Source organism: Manis pentadactyla, chromosome 12 (genome assembly GCF_030020395.1).
Source record: "Manis pentadactyla isolate mManPen7 chromosome 12, mManPen7.hap1, whole genome shotgun sequence".
NCBI lineage: Eukaryota > Metazoa > Chordata > Mammalia > Pholidota > Manidae > Manis > Manis pentadactyla.
The window spans coordinates 31,495,289-31,513,209 of record NC_080030.1 but is presented as its reverse complement, the minus strand read 5'-3'; the positions used below and the strand labels follow the sequence as shown (position 1 = coordinate 31,513,209).

Below are 17,921 nucleotides of genomic sequence, written 5' to 3'. Positions count from 1 at the left end.
CACCCTCAGCCCCCACAGCAGACCCCGCAGCTCGCTCTGAAAAGGGGCTCCTTGCAGGTCCAAAGCAACCTTGTGCCTACTGCACTTGACCCTCCCTCTTCTCCCAGGGTCTGTTCTGTCCTTTTTCCTATTGCTTCAGACTCCTTTTCCTCCACCAAACTCTCAGGTGAATCCTACATGGGGGGAAGCCAGCTTCACTCTCCCCACAGCTGAGGGGCTCTCTGGCCTTTCCATCACCAGAAATAGACCACCACCGACTCGTCACCCCGCTGGGAACGGTCCCCAGTCTCGCACTCCACCCAGACTGCCTGGGCAGAGGTCACCAGTGGCGCCCTGGCTGCGTTCACTCGATCTTCAAGGCATCTGGCCTCTTCTGAGTTCCGCGACATGTTCCCTTCCAGCCCCTGCCCCTCCCTCAGCTCCCTCCTGCTAGGAGCCCCTGTGGTCCTCCTTCTGGTCATGCCAGGGCTGTCTTCTGCCCTCTTCTTATGCCCACCCCAACTGCAGGTTTCCATGCAGAGCCACAGCCTCACCCAACCCCTGACTCAAATCCAGATCCCAGTCCAGTCCCCACTCAGATTTCCAGAGCCAGCCTTTCCTGCATCCAACTCTAGGGGGCGACATCCAGCAGCGTGCACCTGGGTCCTAACCAGCTCCCCCATGCTTCCCATAGAGCCTCTGAGGTTCCATCAGTGTGCTGGGGCTGGGCAGGGGGAGGGCATGCCACTTCCTGGGTTCACACACCATGATGACAGTCTTTATTCTCCGGTCTGGCTCCATCAGCCCTCTGGTTTCCAGACTTCGTTTATCCAGTGCCTTCTTACCATTTCCACTCACTTGTAGTACAGGAGGCATCTCAGACTTAATGTTGCCAAGCAGAGTACTTGCTTCCTTGCCGGGTCCCAGCACGCCCCTTCCCCAGCCAACGCCCCCCACTGCAGTGCCAGCACTGCCCAAGGCCCCAGCCAAAACCCTAGCTCTGGTCCTGCTTCCTCTCCTTTACCCACACAGCCACTCCCTGCAGGTCTAACACACGTGCCTCCTGCCACATTTCATTCCATTACCATCACCCCAAGCCAGCCACCGCTGTCTCGCCTCACCTGCCGCAGTGGCCGGCACCGACACTGTTTCCACTGCAGCCCCTAGTCACCCACCAAGCTACAGCCAGATCTGCAATCACAGATCACATACCGCCCACCTGCTTAAAACCTTCCAGAGGCTTCTTCCCTTGCACAGGAGTGAAATGTGATTTGTCACAAAGCCCCAGCCTGGCACACTGGCCTCGTGGGCTCTGTTCCACACCATGGTTCTTGGTGCCCTCCTGTGCTTCAGCAGCTCAGCCTTCATCTGCCTCTCTGGCCCGAGTCCCCTCTGCCGGGGGTGCTCCCTTCCTGACGTCTGCCCAGCCGGCTGTCCTTGGTCACTCAGATCCCAGGGTGACTTCCCTTACCCAGAAACGCCTTCCCAGACCACCACTCAATTGAAGGAGCCACATCCCGCTCTCCATCTGAACTCACTGTATAGCTTTTATGACACTGAACAGTTTTGATATTGGGTATTTTCTGTTTGAATGTTTGGTGGGCTGAGTCTACACTACAGAAGGTAGGCACCGTACAAGCAGACACCCCCGTACCAACAACAGTGCTTGATGCACAGTAGGTGCTCAATTTTGGTACCTTCCATCCTGGTATTTCTTTTCTCACTATACGGACCCTCTATGCAGCCCATCCCCCACCCCCAACACACACACACACACACACACACACACACACACACACAGAATATTCCAACCCAGGAGCCATCTGTGTCCCACCTCACCCAGTCACCTTCCTATCAACAGCACCTGCTCCTCCCACCACTTCCCAGATGCACATGCTCCCCTCTCAGCTCAGCCCCACCTCTTCTCACCTGGCAGATTCCTTGGGCCACCCACCTGCCCTCTGCCTCTGATCACTGGGAAGCCCAGCGACACCGCTGAAGGCGGCCTTCCTGACTTTCCACCTCACTTCTCTTGTTCTAGTCCTTCCAAGGGGTTCAGTAAAGGGCACCGTGAGGACACCAGCGCTAGCCCAGGAGCATCTTCTCTCGGGGCCTCCCGCCTGCCTCCCCACACGCCCCCAGGCTATCTTCTGCCAGCAGCCTCTGGGTGTGCCCTTCCCTGACCAGCAAAGCTTTCCCAGGAGCCTCCTCCAACCAGGCTGCTGGGGAGCTTCCACCTCACAACGCAGACCAGCTGCTCTGTGAAGCTTTTCAGAGTCCTCCAGTCAGAGGGCACTGGGTTCCCTGTCCCCAGGGAGTCCTCTGCGGACAGTGAGGGCATGGGTGAGCTCTGTCTGTCTCTCCGGTCGGCTGTGTGCTCTGGAAGGAATGGACTCAGTCTCCAGCAGGGGTGAATCCTGGCTCCCTAGGACAGAGGCAGAGGTCAAGCCCTAGGTTCAGTCAGTGGCCTTCAATTTCTAGCCCCTTGAAGACAGGCACCACATTATCGCTGTTTCTTTTCATCTTTGAGTTTCCAGCACAAGTATCAGAGCACCTTCCATTTATGTGTCAGTAAGTAAACCTGTTACAGCCTCAGGGATACAACCAAGGACAAGCCCCGGACCTCTGGGCTCTCAGTGAGCTTGCTTTCCCCACCAACTGGGAACACAGTCAGTAAGTAAGTGGGCCAGTAAATTCAAGAGAATTCTAGAAAGTGGTAAATGGTACAGATAAATCAGAGTGCTAGGCACCAGTTCCTTTGCGAGATCTTGAGCTTCCCCATCACTGTGGAGTTTGCCCTAGGACCGATTTAGGTCAGCCAGGGGAGCTTGATTTACATTTTAAAAGGAAATTAAAATGTTTTGAATTACTGCAAAGAGTTTTCCTTTTAAGGCAGAAATATTCCTTTCTCATGAAAATTATTTTTTCTTTCCTGTAAGACTGCCTGAGCTGTTTCTGAACAAAAACTAACAATGCATTAACTGGTGAAATGCACAAAGTTTAACTTTCTTTACAGTAAATGAAATCCTAATATTTGCTTATTCATCTAATATCTGCTTTGTTTTTCTCATGATGAAGACTCTTAAGATCTGCTCTCAGCAACTTTCAAATATGCTATACAGTATCCCCACTATAGTCCCCATGTTTTACATTATGTCCCCAGGAACTATTTATTTTATTGCGTTGTATTTTTCTCTAATGGGGTAGGAAAAGTTTTATGGGCAAAATCATCTAAGGTTAAGATACCACGTTGACATGACAGAAGATAACACCACCATTTCTCATTTTAATGTTTAGGGATTACCTTTGTTTATGTGGGATTTTTAAATTAAAAGAGGAATTTCATGAAACTCAGTTAACCAACCTGAATACTTCCACCCAGCTTTAATAGTTTGCCCTTGGGATTGAAGCCCTCTCAGATGACTCCAGTCAGAACAGACGCTGACCCTCCCCCCACCCTCCCCACCCCCCCACCCCGGCCACCAACACCTGGCTGTACCTAGGCCCCAGCCGGGACCTGGCAGGAGGAGTTCACAGCACTGCTTTGTGGTCTCCCTTGGCAGGTCCCCACATCTGCATCCCAGGTCCTCTGAGGTTATCTGAAGTATCTTTACCTCCACGTCTCCCCAACAATCAGTAAGTACCTGTTCGCTCGTCTGCTGATTTCACCCACTTCCACTGCTATCTTGTTGGCTTCGGCACTTTTGCAACCTCAGTGCCATAAAATAAGCTGACTGTGTGGTCGAGTGCAGCTTTTACGTGTTAAACACATTTGCTCGTCAAAAGGGTCATATTTATTTTAGTTTTTTTCAAGTGTTAGCCATGCAGGATCTTTAAGTCCCAAGAAACAGAGCAAGAGTGATTAGCAAAGGATGTGGAGCATGTTCAACCCACAATTCCTAGAAACACACACATTTTCAGTTTTGAGCAGCTGAGACACACACACTCAACTGCCGTCTGACAAAGTGGCGGTCTGCACCGCCTTTCCCGGGCTGTTTCCCTGGTCTTCTCTGTTCTCTCCAGCGTCTGCCTTTCTCTACAGCTCTTTGCGTTGTTCAGAGTAACCAAATGGCAACACACATTACACAGATAGACGTGGGGACCCTGGGAGAGGACAAGAAGGAAGTGACTTTCTGACCTGTGAACGTCCTAAGGCAGCATCCTGAACTCAACCCAAATACTCTTCTCCCTGGGGATACCTCCACCCCACCCACCACAGCAACCACACCTGGGCAGCTGTTTTATCCACAAGAATGAAAGAATGAATGCATCTCACACTGGCCTCACAGCATGACTTCTTGGCTTCCCTTTGTATGTACAACACACACACACACACACACACACACACACACACACACCACTGCAAAGGGGACTTCCCCATTCCATCTGGGAGGACTGGGGCTCTCCAGTGCAGGATCACATCCGTGACTTTCCCAGCAGGGAAGTGCTGAAGCCCAGAGCCTGAGGATGAGTTCAGAGGTCAGCAATTCCAGGCAGAAGAGGTGAAGTCAGGCATGGGCAGTGACCACTGACCCTTTAGTGCTGGGTGTCAGTGCTGACCCAGCTTCTAGGCGGCTGTCCCCTACTGGTTAGCGACCCCTTCTCAGACCATGGCCTGGCTAGGGCAGTGCCTGGCAAGTGCCCATAGATAGCTTTTAATAAATGTTTGCTCCACACACTACTGAGTGAACTAGTGAATTGGCGTAAACCAAAATGCAGAGTCAAATTGGTCAGGAACAGAACTAGGAAATTATACTTTCAACACATGATTTGCTTTTTGATGATGATAAAATGAAACAGGCATTCCTAGAAACAACAATTGGACACAACAGCAGCTTTCACACGACAACTTGTTAGACCCACAGGAGATCAAACTGAAATAAAGGGAATAGACATACAGCAATTAAGGTACATCTATATACACCTGAATTTTTATATTCTTATAAATTCCAGATTTTTTTTTCAGAAAGGCTCATTTTTACTGACAAAAAGCAAAAGCCTGCCAAGTTTCAGGTACGTCAGCAACTCAGACAAATGTGGTTGGCCAAGCAGAACACACAGAAACAGACCCTGAAGGTGAAAGCGGTAATCAGCTGCTATCTGTGCATCCAGCCAGCCTCCTCCCGCCTTTGCCCCAGGTGCGCCCAAGAAGAGATTTTGCTTCCAAGTGCCTTAATACCTCCTGCCTTACTAATGTCCCTCCCAAAGGAAATCTTTGCAGCCACTTGTGCCCATTCAGATCCCAGATCCCATGCTGACTCAGGAAAAAACACACACCAAAAAAGCCAAAAGCCCCAACAACTCTTGAGTTTATTATCACTGCGCTTCTCCCTGTGAGAACTTTCTGCACAGCAGGTCCCTTCTTCGTGTCCCTTCACGGCCCTGTTCTTCTCCAGGTCCTCTGTCCAAAGGGTGAGCCCGCTCGGGATTCCCCCAGGACAGCTCCACCCAGCCTGAACTGCTCATTAGACTCTGCTGCTCCTCAGCACCCTCCCAGCCGCCCCCACCCCAGGCAAACAGCCGCAGCAACACACAGTAAGAACTTCCTTTTAGGAAAACATGTTCCACCCAAATGCCTACCTAACCACCTCCCCACCCCCCCCGTCCCCTTAGCGCTGTCCCCTTCACAGAAGCTTTGTCCTAGGCAACATGGGGCAGTCTTTGATCCCCTCCAAGCCCCCACAGCTGCCAACTGTGAAAAATACATGTTTTTTTCTTAAAGAAGGAATTTATAAGTGCAGGAGAAAAGGGACAGACAAGAGCGGCGGCCCTTGATCCGAGGCTTACCCAGCATACGTCAGAGATCCAAGGGCGCACCCCGCCTCCAACTCATGGCCCACCCGGTCCGTTTCAGCAAGTGAACTGTCCGTGCCTAGGTCAGCAGGCGAAGCCACGCGCGCCCAGACCACATGCCTCCTCAACTGTACCATCGATTAAATCAACCGGCACGCACGTGGGAGTCGGGGAGGCAGATACCTGGGAGCAGCGGTTCAGACCAGGGTTGGGCAGGAGGGCGCGCTACAGGGTGGAGGGTCAGCTGGAGGGACCCACGCCTGGCCGTCCTACAAAGTCAGCTGGCAAGTACCAGCAGAGACCGCCGCCGGCCGCCGGAGCCCGCGCGAGAAGATGTGGGGGACCGCTGGGCCACGCGGCCCCCAAGGACCCACCTGCACTCGGGGGACGGGATCGCAGGGCGCAGCCGAGATCCGCGCGGGACACGCCCGCGCGCCCAGAGGCTGCACAACAATCGCGCCCAGCCGGGCGGTGACCCGGACAGGCTTGGACCCCAGGAGCCCGGGAGGTGCGGGCCGACGGGGTCGGGGTGCGGGCTGCAGGCAGCAGCAGGAAGCCGAAACGGCGGCGTGGAGAGTCGGCCGGGAGAAAGCGCCGCGGAAACGCGCTTCCCCAGCGAAGAGCAGACAAAGGCTCGGGAGCGCACGCGGTGGACGGTGGCGCCCAAGCCCCGCGCTGCGGGCCGCGAGGAACCGCGCCAAGGCCAGCTGGCGCCGGCATCGCCTAGTACCCCTGGGCGCGACCTGCTCCCTCCCCCGGCCTGCCTCTCCCGTCCTCACCTCGCTCGCCCTCCATCCAAGACAACGGCGCCCCCCTCCTATGCCCACCGGGCGCTTCTCCCCGTAACATCTCCCGCCCCCTGCCTTCCAGCAAACCTCTGCCTTTACTGCTGTCTCGTCCTCCTCCCCCGTGCCACGCCTCCTGCCACCCCTGCTCCGGCGCGCTCTCAGCCGCGCGCCCGGGGCCCGGAAGGCGGCGTGGCCGTGGTCGGCCTGGGGTCCCGGCTGGCGGCGCCTCTCCCCTCCCCCCTAACGTCCCATTGTCCCCCGTCCCACCCCGACCACCACCCAACCCCCAGCATCTGCAGAAGGCTGACTCTTCGCGGAGGTGCACCCTTGGCCCCCGGCTGTTCCCCGCTCAGGAAGAGGGTCACTGCCGGGGGCGTGGGGGAAGCGCCCCCGGCTCGGACCCCGACCCCGGGGGACCGCGAGTGCCTCAGCCTTTGCGAACGCGCGGTTCCGGGACCCTGGCCTGCCCTCACCGCCGTTAAGGGCCCCAGCGGGCGGGACTGCCAAGCAGGAGGCAGCGCGTTTACTCGGGCCTGGAACCCAAGGGGTCCCCGAGGTGAGGGTATGAGGACGTGCCGAGCAAGTGTAGCCGGAAACAGCACGTCCTGTACCGCCGGTCTCCCTCCTCCCGCACGCACGCGGAGCCTGGGAAACCCGGGTGTCCCCGAGCTGATGGACGCGCCCGCGTGCCAACCATGTGCCCCAGCCTCCCGCGTCGCCAGAGATGCCCGCCAGGGCGCTCCCCGCCCCGGGCATCGCACCCTGCCCGCCCCCGACGCGGGCAATGTGGAGCCCGGCACTTACTGGGGCTGAGGAAACACTCCGTCAACCTTCGGAAGCAGCTCGCGTTATTAGAAGATCCATCTTCCATGTCGGAGCCGAAGAGTAGCGGGGACGCGGCGGCGAGGGCGAAGCCGGCGCCTCGGGGCGGCCGCGAAGCTCGGCCGCCGCCGCCGGGGCCGGGGCCGGAGGAGCCCCCGCCGGCGCCCGCGAAGCCGGGGGAGCCCGCGCGGCGCGCGGCCGGGCCGAGCGGGAGCCGGGGCCCGGGGCGAGCGGGGAGCAGCAAGCGGCGGAGCGCGGGGCAGAGCACGAGCCGCCGCCGCCCGCCGCCGCCGCGGTGACTGCCGCCGGGGGGGCCGCTCAGGGGAGCTGCCTCTTGTCCTCCTCCGCCGCCGCCGCCAGCATCGCCGCCGCCTCCTCGAGCCGCCGCCGCCGCTGCCGCTGCGCCCGCCCTTCCTGGGAGACGCGCGGGGAGGTGGAAGGCAGAGGAGGGGAGAAGAGCGGGGGGGGCCGGGGGGGGCGGCGGCCAGAAGTAAAAGGAAGACGGAGAGGAGGAGGGGACGTGGGGGGAGAAGGCGAGCGCGAGCGGGGCGCGGGCCGCCACCCAGCCGCCGCCGCCGCCGCCGCGCGCACACAGGGCGCCTGGGCCCCCCGCGGGGCTGGCGCGGCCGGCCGAGGAGGCGGGCGGGCGCGGGGGCGCGGCGCGCTCGGCCCGGCCACGGCCAGGCGGCACGGGGGCCGGGCCCGGGCCGGCCGCGCCGCGCCGAGGCTCCGGGCGGAGTTTGCCGGGGCCGGGCTCGTCCCCGGCCGCTGGCAGGCAGGCCTGGGGGCGGGGAGAGCGCGGCTCCTCCAGGCCGGCCATGGCCCTCCTCCTCGGGCCGCGGGGTGGGCCGGCCGCCGGCGGGAGGGGCGCGCCGCGGGGCGGGCTCCGCCCCCCGGGACCTGCCCTCCGCGGTCGGGCGGCCGGCGCGGCGGTGCGCTCCCTTCCCCTGCCTCCGCGCCCCGCCCGGCCCGGCCTTCACATCGCGCTCCGCTCTGGCCGAGGGAGGGCCTGGGGCGGGGGGCGAGTCTCCGGCGGCGGCGCCAGACAGCTGGTTGGCGCGCACACTCGGCGGGCTCCCGGCCGGGCCGGGGGGCTGCGGAGACGCCCGCTGCAAGCCTGGCGTGGGGTGTGCGCGCTTCGGCGGCTGAGCCTCGGCGACCGCTCGAAAGCAGTGGAGAAAAGCGCCGCAGTGCCACTGCCCGTAGAGGCAGCGGCGGCTGCAGAAGACGCCCACTGGCGGAGCGGGCGCTCCCCACGCCGCCGCCGCCGCCCGCGCCCACGTCGTGCACCCCGCCCGCCCTCCGCGAACCGCGCGCTCCCCGGCCGGGCGGGCGGGCCGGGCAACCCTGCGTTTCTGCGGGGCGTCATCACATCTGCGGCTGGTGCTCGGGATGCTGAGCCCGCCGCCCGGCCGCTGCACCAGCTGTGCGCTCCTGGACAAGCCACGTCGGCCTGTCCCTTGCCGGAGCCTGGGAACCCTCCTGGTGGCAGGCCAGCGGCGCCAACCGAGCTGAGCTCCGAGGTCCCAGGAGAGTTCAGACTCGGACATTAGGTTGGAGTTTAAATAAACGCCCAGGTTTCCAACAAACTAAGAATTAGAAACCCGGGTCATCTCCCGGAGTCCCTTTGCGATACCCACTTTTAAACGAGCTGCGTGTGCACCGTCCAGTTAGCCCTGGTGCTGTTAGGAACGAAAAGGGCAAAGTGTACCCCCAAAGAGAGAAACTGGAGACGACGGCCCAGAGCCCTCAGGGCGGCCCCCCGCAGCGTGCTCGGACAGCCCCCAGCTCGTTCCGAGCCCGAATCCAGACGGTTGTGACTGGGGCGAAATGTGCCGCCCAGGGGGCGCTCAGAGCCGGGAGCCGCCCGAAGTTTGGGAAGTTGGAGCGCCGGCGCGCGCAGGTGTCCGCGGCCGGGTAGGCGCGCGCGGCGGGCCTGCTGCCCCGACTCCCTGCGCTCGGGCGCCTTCCCAGGCCTGAGCGCGCGCGCCGAAGCCCGGCTTTCACGAAGGGCAAGGCAGTCACCCAAGCCGAGGCGTGCGCGGGGTGCAGCCTCCCGACTGACGCAGGGGCCCCCGGCGTGAGTTCGGCCCCGCGGCCGGTTCTCTCCCTCGACGGTTCCTGCTCTGTCCGGCTCTCGGGTGTTAGGGGTTTGAAGTGAGCTCCAGAGTCTTCCTAATCTTCGCTTTTCCATGCTCGGGTCCGAGTCCCCCCAGTGGGAAAGGGCGTAAATGAGGTCGCACCGAACTGGGCAGGTGGGGCGCCCGGGACGCGGGGCGGCCCACAGCCCGCAGTGCAGTCCGCAGGCCGTCCTGCTCCCGCCCCGCCGGCTCGGAGCGTCGCAGGAGCGGGCGCCGCCCGCGCTCCCTAGTTCCGAATCCCCACATCCTCGGAGCAAGAACAGGATTCGGTGACGCTTACCTTACGGAGGGGGAATTTTGCCGTGGCTTTGCAAAGTTTTTCGCGCAGAAAACACCAGAATGCTCGAGAGCGCTGCCTGGCTTGTGGTGCAGCTTCCCGCCGAGGTCTGAGCGGCGCCGGCGACCTCCCTGGGCTGCGCCCAGGCGCGCTGGGACCGTCCCGGCAACTGCCCGCAGGTTCGGAGGATGGGTTTCTCCTCCGAGTGTTTACCGTTCGTTCCCTTTTGAGCCTATTGTTTCTCCTTGTCGTTTAAGTTTGCTTAGTGTCCGTTTTGGGGCCATTCAAGGGACTTTCCAAGTTAAAAAAAAAAAAAAAAGCACATCCGACTTGAATATAAGCCTCCGCGCGGGCGCGGGGTGCAAACCATCAAATATTCGTTCTCCTGGTATTTCTTAAATCAGGACGCAAACTTCAGCATTTTCACTAACCCTTTCCTGGAACCAAACTTCTATTTTTTCATCCTTAATTTCTCCAAATTTCTTGCTGGAAGGCACACATTTCCTGGGCAGATTAAAAATGACAAAGCATGACAACGGAAAAGGAACATGTTAAGGATGATTATCGATCACATTTGTTAAGAGCTCTCTCTACTTAATCCTGGAGTCCGCTTCCATTAATATAAGTCTGATAGGCACTCACCACGTTTCCTTTCTTCGTGAAATATTGTTTAGTCTAAGATTTAAATTACAAACGCAGACATAAAATCTCTGCCACTCACCCGCGTGTTCAGGTGTTGTAACACCTGTAGAATGTGTTTCTTGTGGATTCATTTCCTTCTCTTTCTGCTTCTCTAGTGATACATCAGAAAAGGGAGAATCTGGTTACTTCAAACCTTTTATGAATAAACACATTGGCCCATAATTAAGAGAACACTGCATTCTGATAGTTCCCATGAAGTTTGCAAGGCAGTTACATGTCAAAACGTTATCAGATTACAGTACAATTAAAGCACAAATTAAATGATGAGTTGTAACTCAGGGAGCATGGAAAGAACAGAGGCAGAAATTCACACCTTCAAGTGTGCTTCTTGAAATAAACGATTTTCACCATTCTTCTTTGAGGAAATGCACCAGCCCACACTGCAATGAATAACAACTGTTAAGAGGGCAGTTGGCACCAGTAAAGTTGCGGAAATTATGATGATCAGTAGTTCAGCATTTTAACAATACATAGTATCTGTCTCTGCATTTTACCAAGGCAAATGATCAAGAAAGAAGTTTATATTGGTAATGAAACATTGTTTTTCAATATCTGCCAGATTATTTTCTAGTTGAATGATACATTCTGAAAAACATTTTAAAATATAGGTCAAGGTAGAGCCTAAAAATTTTTAAAGTGATGATTCCTCATAAAATTGTGAAATTTATGATAATTTAACCAGGCATCCCTTTTAATAGCCTAAGAATTAGGTTTACAATAAATCCAGTTACTATTTTATGAACTCTTTGGTCAACATGTAGGCCTGTGGCTTAATTGATTTTATTTTACACCTTTTGATATCAGTGCTTATATATGTAAATTTTACATTGGTAACTGAATCTTGAATAATCTGTTTTCTTTCAAAGTTCTAGTACCCTTTATTTATAAAGATATAAAACAAAGGTTGATTAAATGTTAAACTCATCTATTGACACTGATAAAGTCTAGAAAAATGATGTTCTCTTTACCTTGGTTTAAATTTTCATGACTTATTTAAAATACATAGTTATCTGAGCAAAATAAGCCATCTACAGGTGGCTGTTTCTAAGCTCAATAGAAACATGAGTTTTACATGTCAGACTTTTCTATTTAATTACTAGTAAATTATCAATGTGTATGTCACTCCAGTGTGATATATCTTATCACACAAATTCTCTGCATTCTAGTAAAGTAATTTATTTATTATCTGGCATATTAAAAATGGAGTTCAGCCACCAGGCATTTATTCACACCTCCCCAAGCCTGCCAGATCGCTCACTACTAGTTTTAAGTTTATTTTTCCAGGATGCTTATTACAATTTTTCTCATCCCCAATCCATCATAGCTTTGTATTTGATGTATTTTACCTGTACATATGAACAGGTTACATTAAATCTCTTAAGAAACTGAATGCATGTACAATTTGCATTGAAAACTCCTTTTTAAACAGCTGGATATCCAGGGTCCTATTCCTTTTACCAGTCTTAACCTTTAATAAAGGTCAGCACACAATAGGCAGCCAATGACTATTCCCCTGCCTGTCACCCACATGCCAACTGGTTACAAATTTCTATTAGTGTTGATGTTAACAACTCCTGACTAAAGTGAGGGATGCAGTCTTGCAGTATTACAGTCAAGCCTTAAAAAAATAAGGCCATTATAATTTTAGCAAGAATAATATAATGTCAATACACTGAATGGTTCAGCCTTGAAAACAGACCAAAGATGATAAAAAAAAAGAATGTCTCCTTCAGCTACCTCTAATAATCGTTCAGTTTCAACTAATTATTTTTATGAATTCAAATTACTTATAAGACAAACTACAACTTTAGAATTGCTTTATGCTATAAAACAACTAGAAACTAGTATAAATTATATTATTCTTCATTAAAAACATCAAAATAGTGTTTAATTTTCAATGAGAATGTTTTCGATAATAGGCAGATTATTAAAACATTAATAACCCAAATAAATCTTCTTAAGTACCCTATCTTCTGATAAAGGAGTTAAGTGTGTTTCTTGATAAATAATAAGACCCAAGTAGAAATTTTCACTAATTAAAAGCAAAACATTTAACTGCTTCCTGAAAATAAACTCTGTTTACTGGCTATGAGTATCTAGCCCTGAGGATACTGGTGTTAAAAAGCACTGGTGAGGTTACATAACCAATACTAAGTTCCTGAGATATCCATGTGAGAATTAACTCGCTTATATAACACTGCCATGATATGACACAACTCAATTTTGAAGATGTTGCCATTAAAGAAAATCAAATCACTAGAGATCTGTAGAATGCTGAAGTACTGTTTACTTCTAAAAAATATACAAATTAGAATACAACCATGTGGTGTTTAATAACCAGTGTTGTTTAAATAATCAACACTTTCACCAAACTTTTACAAGTCAGATATATCGATATCATTCAGGAGTGTTTTAAGAGCCCAATAAAAGCAGCATGAGACAATTCTACACATAGATATAAATATACGTATAATATATAACATATATTTTATATATATATATATATATGGCCTGATGAAAGAAATACTTTGAGAGAGAGCCAAAGTCCAGGTAGAGATTTAAGTAGAAATGATGATGGGGCATTAGGGATAAAAAGGATGGGGAGGCAATGGCTTAAATTAGTCAGGATGATATGTACTGATCCCTGTGAACACCTCTAATACCTTTGTATCTGCTGTGCTCTTCATTAGGAGGTTGCTGAATTTGGATCGAGTCTGTCCCATCTCGGTGAGCACCTTCCTGCCCATGTGGATTATTGTGTGATGCCTGAATAGCCTAGTAAGATGGTTTGAAAAATAGCAGGTCCTCATCTGTGGCTTGAGAATCCTTTTCTTGCAAACATTATTTTATTTTAATAACCATATTTTTACAATAAGCCTTGACATTTATACAAGGGGTCTGATGCAATTCTGGGAAAAAGAAAAGTTGGCTCTTACAGATTTGTCTCGATTAAAAAAAAAGATCAAAATGGCTCATTTAATCCAAAGAATGTATTCCTTCCTGTTCATCTCAGGAAAAAAAAAAAAAAGAAAACAAAGCATGACCTGAGCACAAGCAGGTCCTGGGAGCTTTGCTCCAGTCTGGACCAGGACTGGATGGCATTTAGGCCAAGCAGCAGCAGTGGCCCGGTTGCTTCACAGGGGCGAGTTGTTCTGACATCAAGCCTAGACTTACAAAGGCAGGTTTCTCCCTGGGCTTCTGTTACTAAAGCGCCCAGGGGAAAATGGAGAGTGTGAGCAAGCTTCCTGCAGCAATCAAGCGACCTGCCTGCTGACATACATCACCTGCATTAGCCACACAGTACCTGGGCAATTCTTTCAAGAGTCTGGATTTTACAATACAGAAGGCCCTCCTCTAGACTACATCAGCCCTCCTTGCTGGCACTCACACCGTCCCACCTCCGTGAAAGCAGCACGTCACAGTGATCTATAACTGGAACTCTCATATTAATCCCTTTGAAATGGGCCCTTATGAGAAAAAAATAACTCACAGCAGCCAACAGATAAGCAGCCTGCTTTCTCAGCCACATGTGTTGTCTGTATGATCTGACAGAGAGCCAGAGAAACCTGCCAGTTATGTATCAGATTGGAAGCTGAAGGAAGTGGAAGTTGAGACTATGTATCATCTATGATCTCTGGGTACATTTATTTTGTTTGGTTATGACATTGGGGTTTCATTACTTTGTGCTTATATGCTACGTGCTAATCAACTTGGTAGACAAAGGCATTGTCGAAAAGCTGGGATATGCCGCCCCTCCGCACCCCACCCACCTTCTTGGCACCCGCATCAGTTCCTGCGGGTTCAGCAGTCATCCTACGGGACTTCAGTGTTTCAGCCCAAAGAGCCCGTGGGTGTAGGTGCCAGCCAAGGCCTTGGTGTCTCCTGAACTCAAATCTGCCTCTTCACTGACTCCAGATCCCCAGTTAGGTGGTTTCAATTTCATGGTTTTCTGAGAAAGTTTACTTTTCCCCTCCTTCAAGCTCTCCATTCTGGTAAAGATTTCCACTGGAAGATTCCAGAAATCTCTACCCAGAAGTCTTGTACTACTGGCACATCATCCTGCACTATACCTACTGGTAGTCAACATAATCCTACATACACCCTTAACCCCTCAAATAACTCACCATCACTGTTACCAGTAAGAAAAGGCAATTATTGAGCCTATCAACCCTGGTTAAAAAAAATATACTGACAAAGTGAAATGTATCCTCCTGACTTGAAATCCCCATTCTACATCTCCATTCACTTTCTACTTTGGAGATATTAAGCTGTGGTGTGCCGGGAGGCTCAGGCCAGAGCCCTGACCATAGGAACAAGGGAAGCGCCCTCTTTGCAGAGGAACGTGCACGGCTAAGAGGCATTAAGTGGCTTGCTGGCTTTGTTTTCCATGTCACATCAGTCATTTTGCAAAGGACCCAAACTGGCCCCAGCCTGGGTCTGTGCACTTCGGTTGAGCTGGGCAGGGAGGCACATCTGGAGGCGGCGCTTGCTCAAGATGAGCCACCTGGAGGGGGGTAGGGATGGGTAAGGAGGCTCATGGGAGCCAGGGAGAGAAAGCTTCGGGCAGCAAGTACTCTGAATGTTCTGGGCAGACTGTCCACCCTCTCCTTCCAAAGGGCCTGAGGGTGGGCCTTTGGTTCTGAAATGAGCTTCTCGATCTGAGGACACTTTAAAATGTGTTTTACAGTGTTTAGACTGGCATACCCTTAATATGCCTCTTACCATGAGTCACTAAAAAATGCATTTGCGTGAAATACAGAAAACGAAGGATGGCTTTAAGGCAATTATATCATAGTTACCATTCATCTGCTGTTTTCCCATCCATAGCCTAAGGGCCTTACCACAGGTACACTGAGAAATGTAATGGAACATTATTAACTTGGACTCAACTCATTTGATAACAGAAGTTTAGAAATCTTAACATGTGCATTCTGAAAGATTCTCCTTCTTGATTAAAAAGAAAGACTGTGACTTTTTCTGATCATCTTATAACAATGGGGAAATCATGATATAATCACCTCCATTTAAATGTTAATATTTGCCATGAATGCTTTTTCCTAGTTTCTGGAGTTATCTAGAAGCAGAGACATCGTTTTGGGGGAAGCTGTTCCCGTAAGTGGTAGTAGAGAAGGCTGATGATTCTGGGGTCTTAGAATATCCACAACCATGAGCATTATGCATGCGTCAGACAAGGAACAAGGATGGGGATGAATGTATTTAGCAAACCGAGAAATTGTTGCGGCAAGGGGCCCCTTTAGATGAATTAATCTAGAGTCCCAACATGGGAAGGAAAAGTTGATCAGATTATCCTACACCTGTCAGGGTCTCTATTGATCATCTTCCGATGTCTTTTCCCTAGCTCGTGTAGTCTTAACAAGTGACACTATGTATATCTAAAGACTACAGTTATCTGATCTACCTTGCAGGTTAGGCTACCTTGGTGAAGAGACAAATTCCATAGGTTTTCAATGTGTCCATGTTAAATCACTCATTGTTCACAGGAAGGGCATTATTTTTGAAGAATAAATATGTAAATAAATATATAAAAAAAGAATAAAGAGTAATTGATTATTGTTGTATCTTCCCAAAGTCCACTTTCTCATGTGAGTGTCAAACAAGGATAGGCAAAGTGAAATCCTCTTCTGGCTTACCTACTTTGTCTAAATCTCCGACCCTCTCCCCCTGAGTCAGATAAATTTGGTAACTTTATTTTAGGGGGATGCACAGAGCACAGGGTACCTATGATCCCTGAAGGGCATGTGTGCAACCCAGTCAGTTTCACCCACTGAACACATACACTATTCACACCGTCACTAGTGAGGTACGTCAGCCAGGAGGAGATAAATCCTCATTCAGTCACCTTCACAGTGACTATTTTATTTATATCTCCATAAATGGGTTGATTATGACTGCACTCAAAAGACCAATTAATTTACTCCCAAAACTGCTCATAACAGCCCTCAGAGGGAGCTTTTATGGCTAGAATTTAGGCCCATTTTGTAGATTTTGCACACATGGGTCATAAACCTGACAAAAAGCAGCTACAAACAGCAAATCAGGGCTTTTGACTTCCTCTTTAGATAGTGTATGCTTTACTCTCTTAAGGCAGGATGTTAGCATTCAGTAGGTCCAGTTTTCTGTGTTTTTTAAGGTGAGATCATTTTAAAGAGGGGCCATTTAAGATGCTCTTCTCATATAAAAGCAAGTTTACACATTAAATAGTCCTTTTTATAGATGAGTTAGTATATATTCATCTGTTTTCTGTCAAGCCTTATTTCCTAAGTAACTTCAGAATTCATGTGAAGTCTGATTTTAACAAATATATGAATAAGTTTTCAAAGGAAAGAGCAACACGAGATAGGTCTGTGATTCTCTGAACTCTCTGAATCCTGCATTTAGAACCTGACTCTAGTAATAAAAAAGATTTCTGTAAACTTTATCAGAAACTCATTAATTGCATAAAAGTATGCATTACTCATATATACCCCACTAGGCAGAGATGTGAAGCAACGGCTTTCAGCTGTCTGACCAAGGTCTTTAATGTAACTCCTGGAATTTACTGTGGCAGACTGGAGATGCCAGTTTTCCTTGGTTATAAAAGAACATCACCACCACCACCACCCTGCCCTTTACAATGGATTGCAATAAAATGACAGCTGTGGGTCACACTGCTCCCAGCAATTAACCCTGCCACTAACCACGTACCATGACCCAGGGCTGTCATTTCCAGATGAGCTCATCAAGAAAGCACTCACCCAGCACAGTATAACTCAGAAGATAGAATTAGTGAACAAATTTTTTTTAATTCTCAAATTTTTTATTTGGTTTATAAAAATGCACATTTTATTTTAACACATCGTGGGGTGGAAGAACTGCAAACACAGTGCCTCAGCACGCGATGGCATCGTGGTGGGGGCACTGCTGGGTGAGGGAATGGGATGGGACGTCTAGTTGGTGGAGGTAAATCTTAGCTGAAAAGCAGAACTGTAGATTCACAATCACAAAACACAAATTGGAAGTTTTGTAACAAGAGAAAAATCCAAAATTAGTAAAAATGGTTCTTAAATAAGAGCCCAAACTAAATGGAGCAAGATACATTGCAGTCATAAAAGCTTGCCTCCCACAAGCCCAAATTAACAGTAATATGTACGTTTTGAACAGCAAAGAATTAAAAGGGGGGACTAAAACCCATGGCTTATTTGTTGAATAATCAGTTATTAAGCACAGCATTAACTCTGAAGAAAATATAATTAGTGAAAATTTGAACTCCAACAGATTAATGGGGTTGGAGGAGGAGAAAGGGCCCCCAGGACAAGTAAGCTGAACCCAGACGCCCCACTAGTGGGCAAACTCTCCCCAGAGTGTGTATAGGGCTCCAAGTACCAAAGTCACACACGGGGAGTCTGTAACCCCAATCTG

At 51.0% G+C, this 17,921-nt stretch overlaps 1 protein-coding gene across 1 annotated transcript in view; it reads right to left on the bottom strand.

Annotated features, from left to right (window-relative positions):
* Positions 1-8,324, bottom strand: part of PDE10A (phosphodiesterase 10A) — a 270,323-nt gene extending 261,999 nt beyond the window's left edge. The window contains exon 1 of the mRNA XM_057490292.1: positions 7,365-8,324. Within this exon, the coding sequence (XP_057346275.1) occupies positions 7,365-8,202 (838 nt within the window). The 5' untranslated portion in view covers positions 8,203-8,324. The remainder of the gene's footprint in view (positions 1-7,364) is intronic.
* Between the last annotated feature and the right edge of the window lie 9,597 nt (positions 8,325-17,921).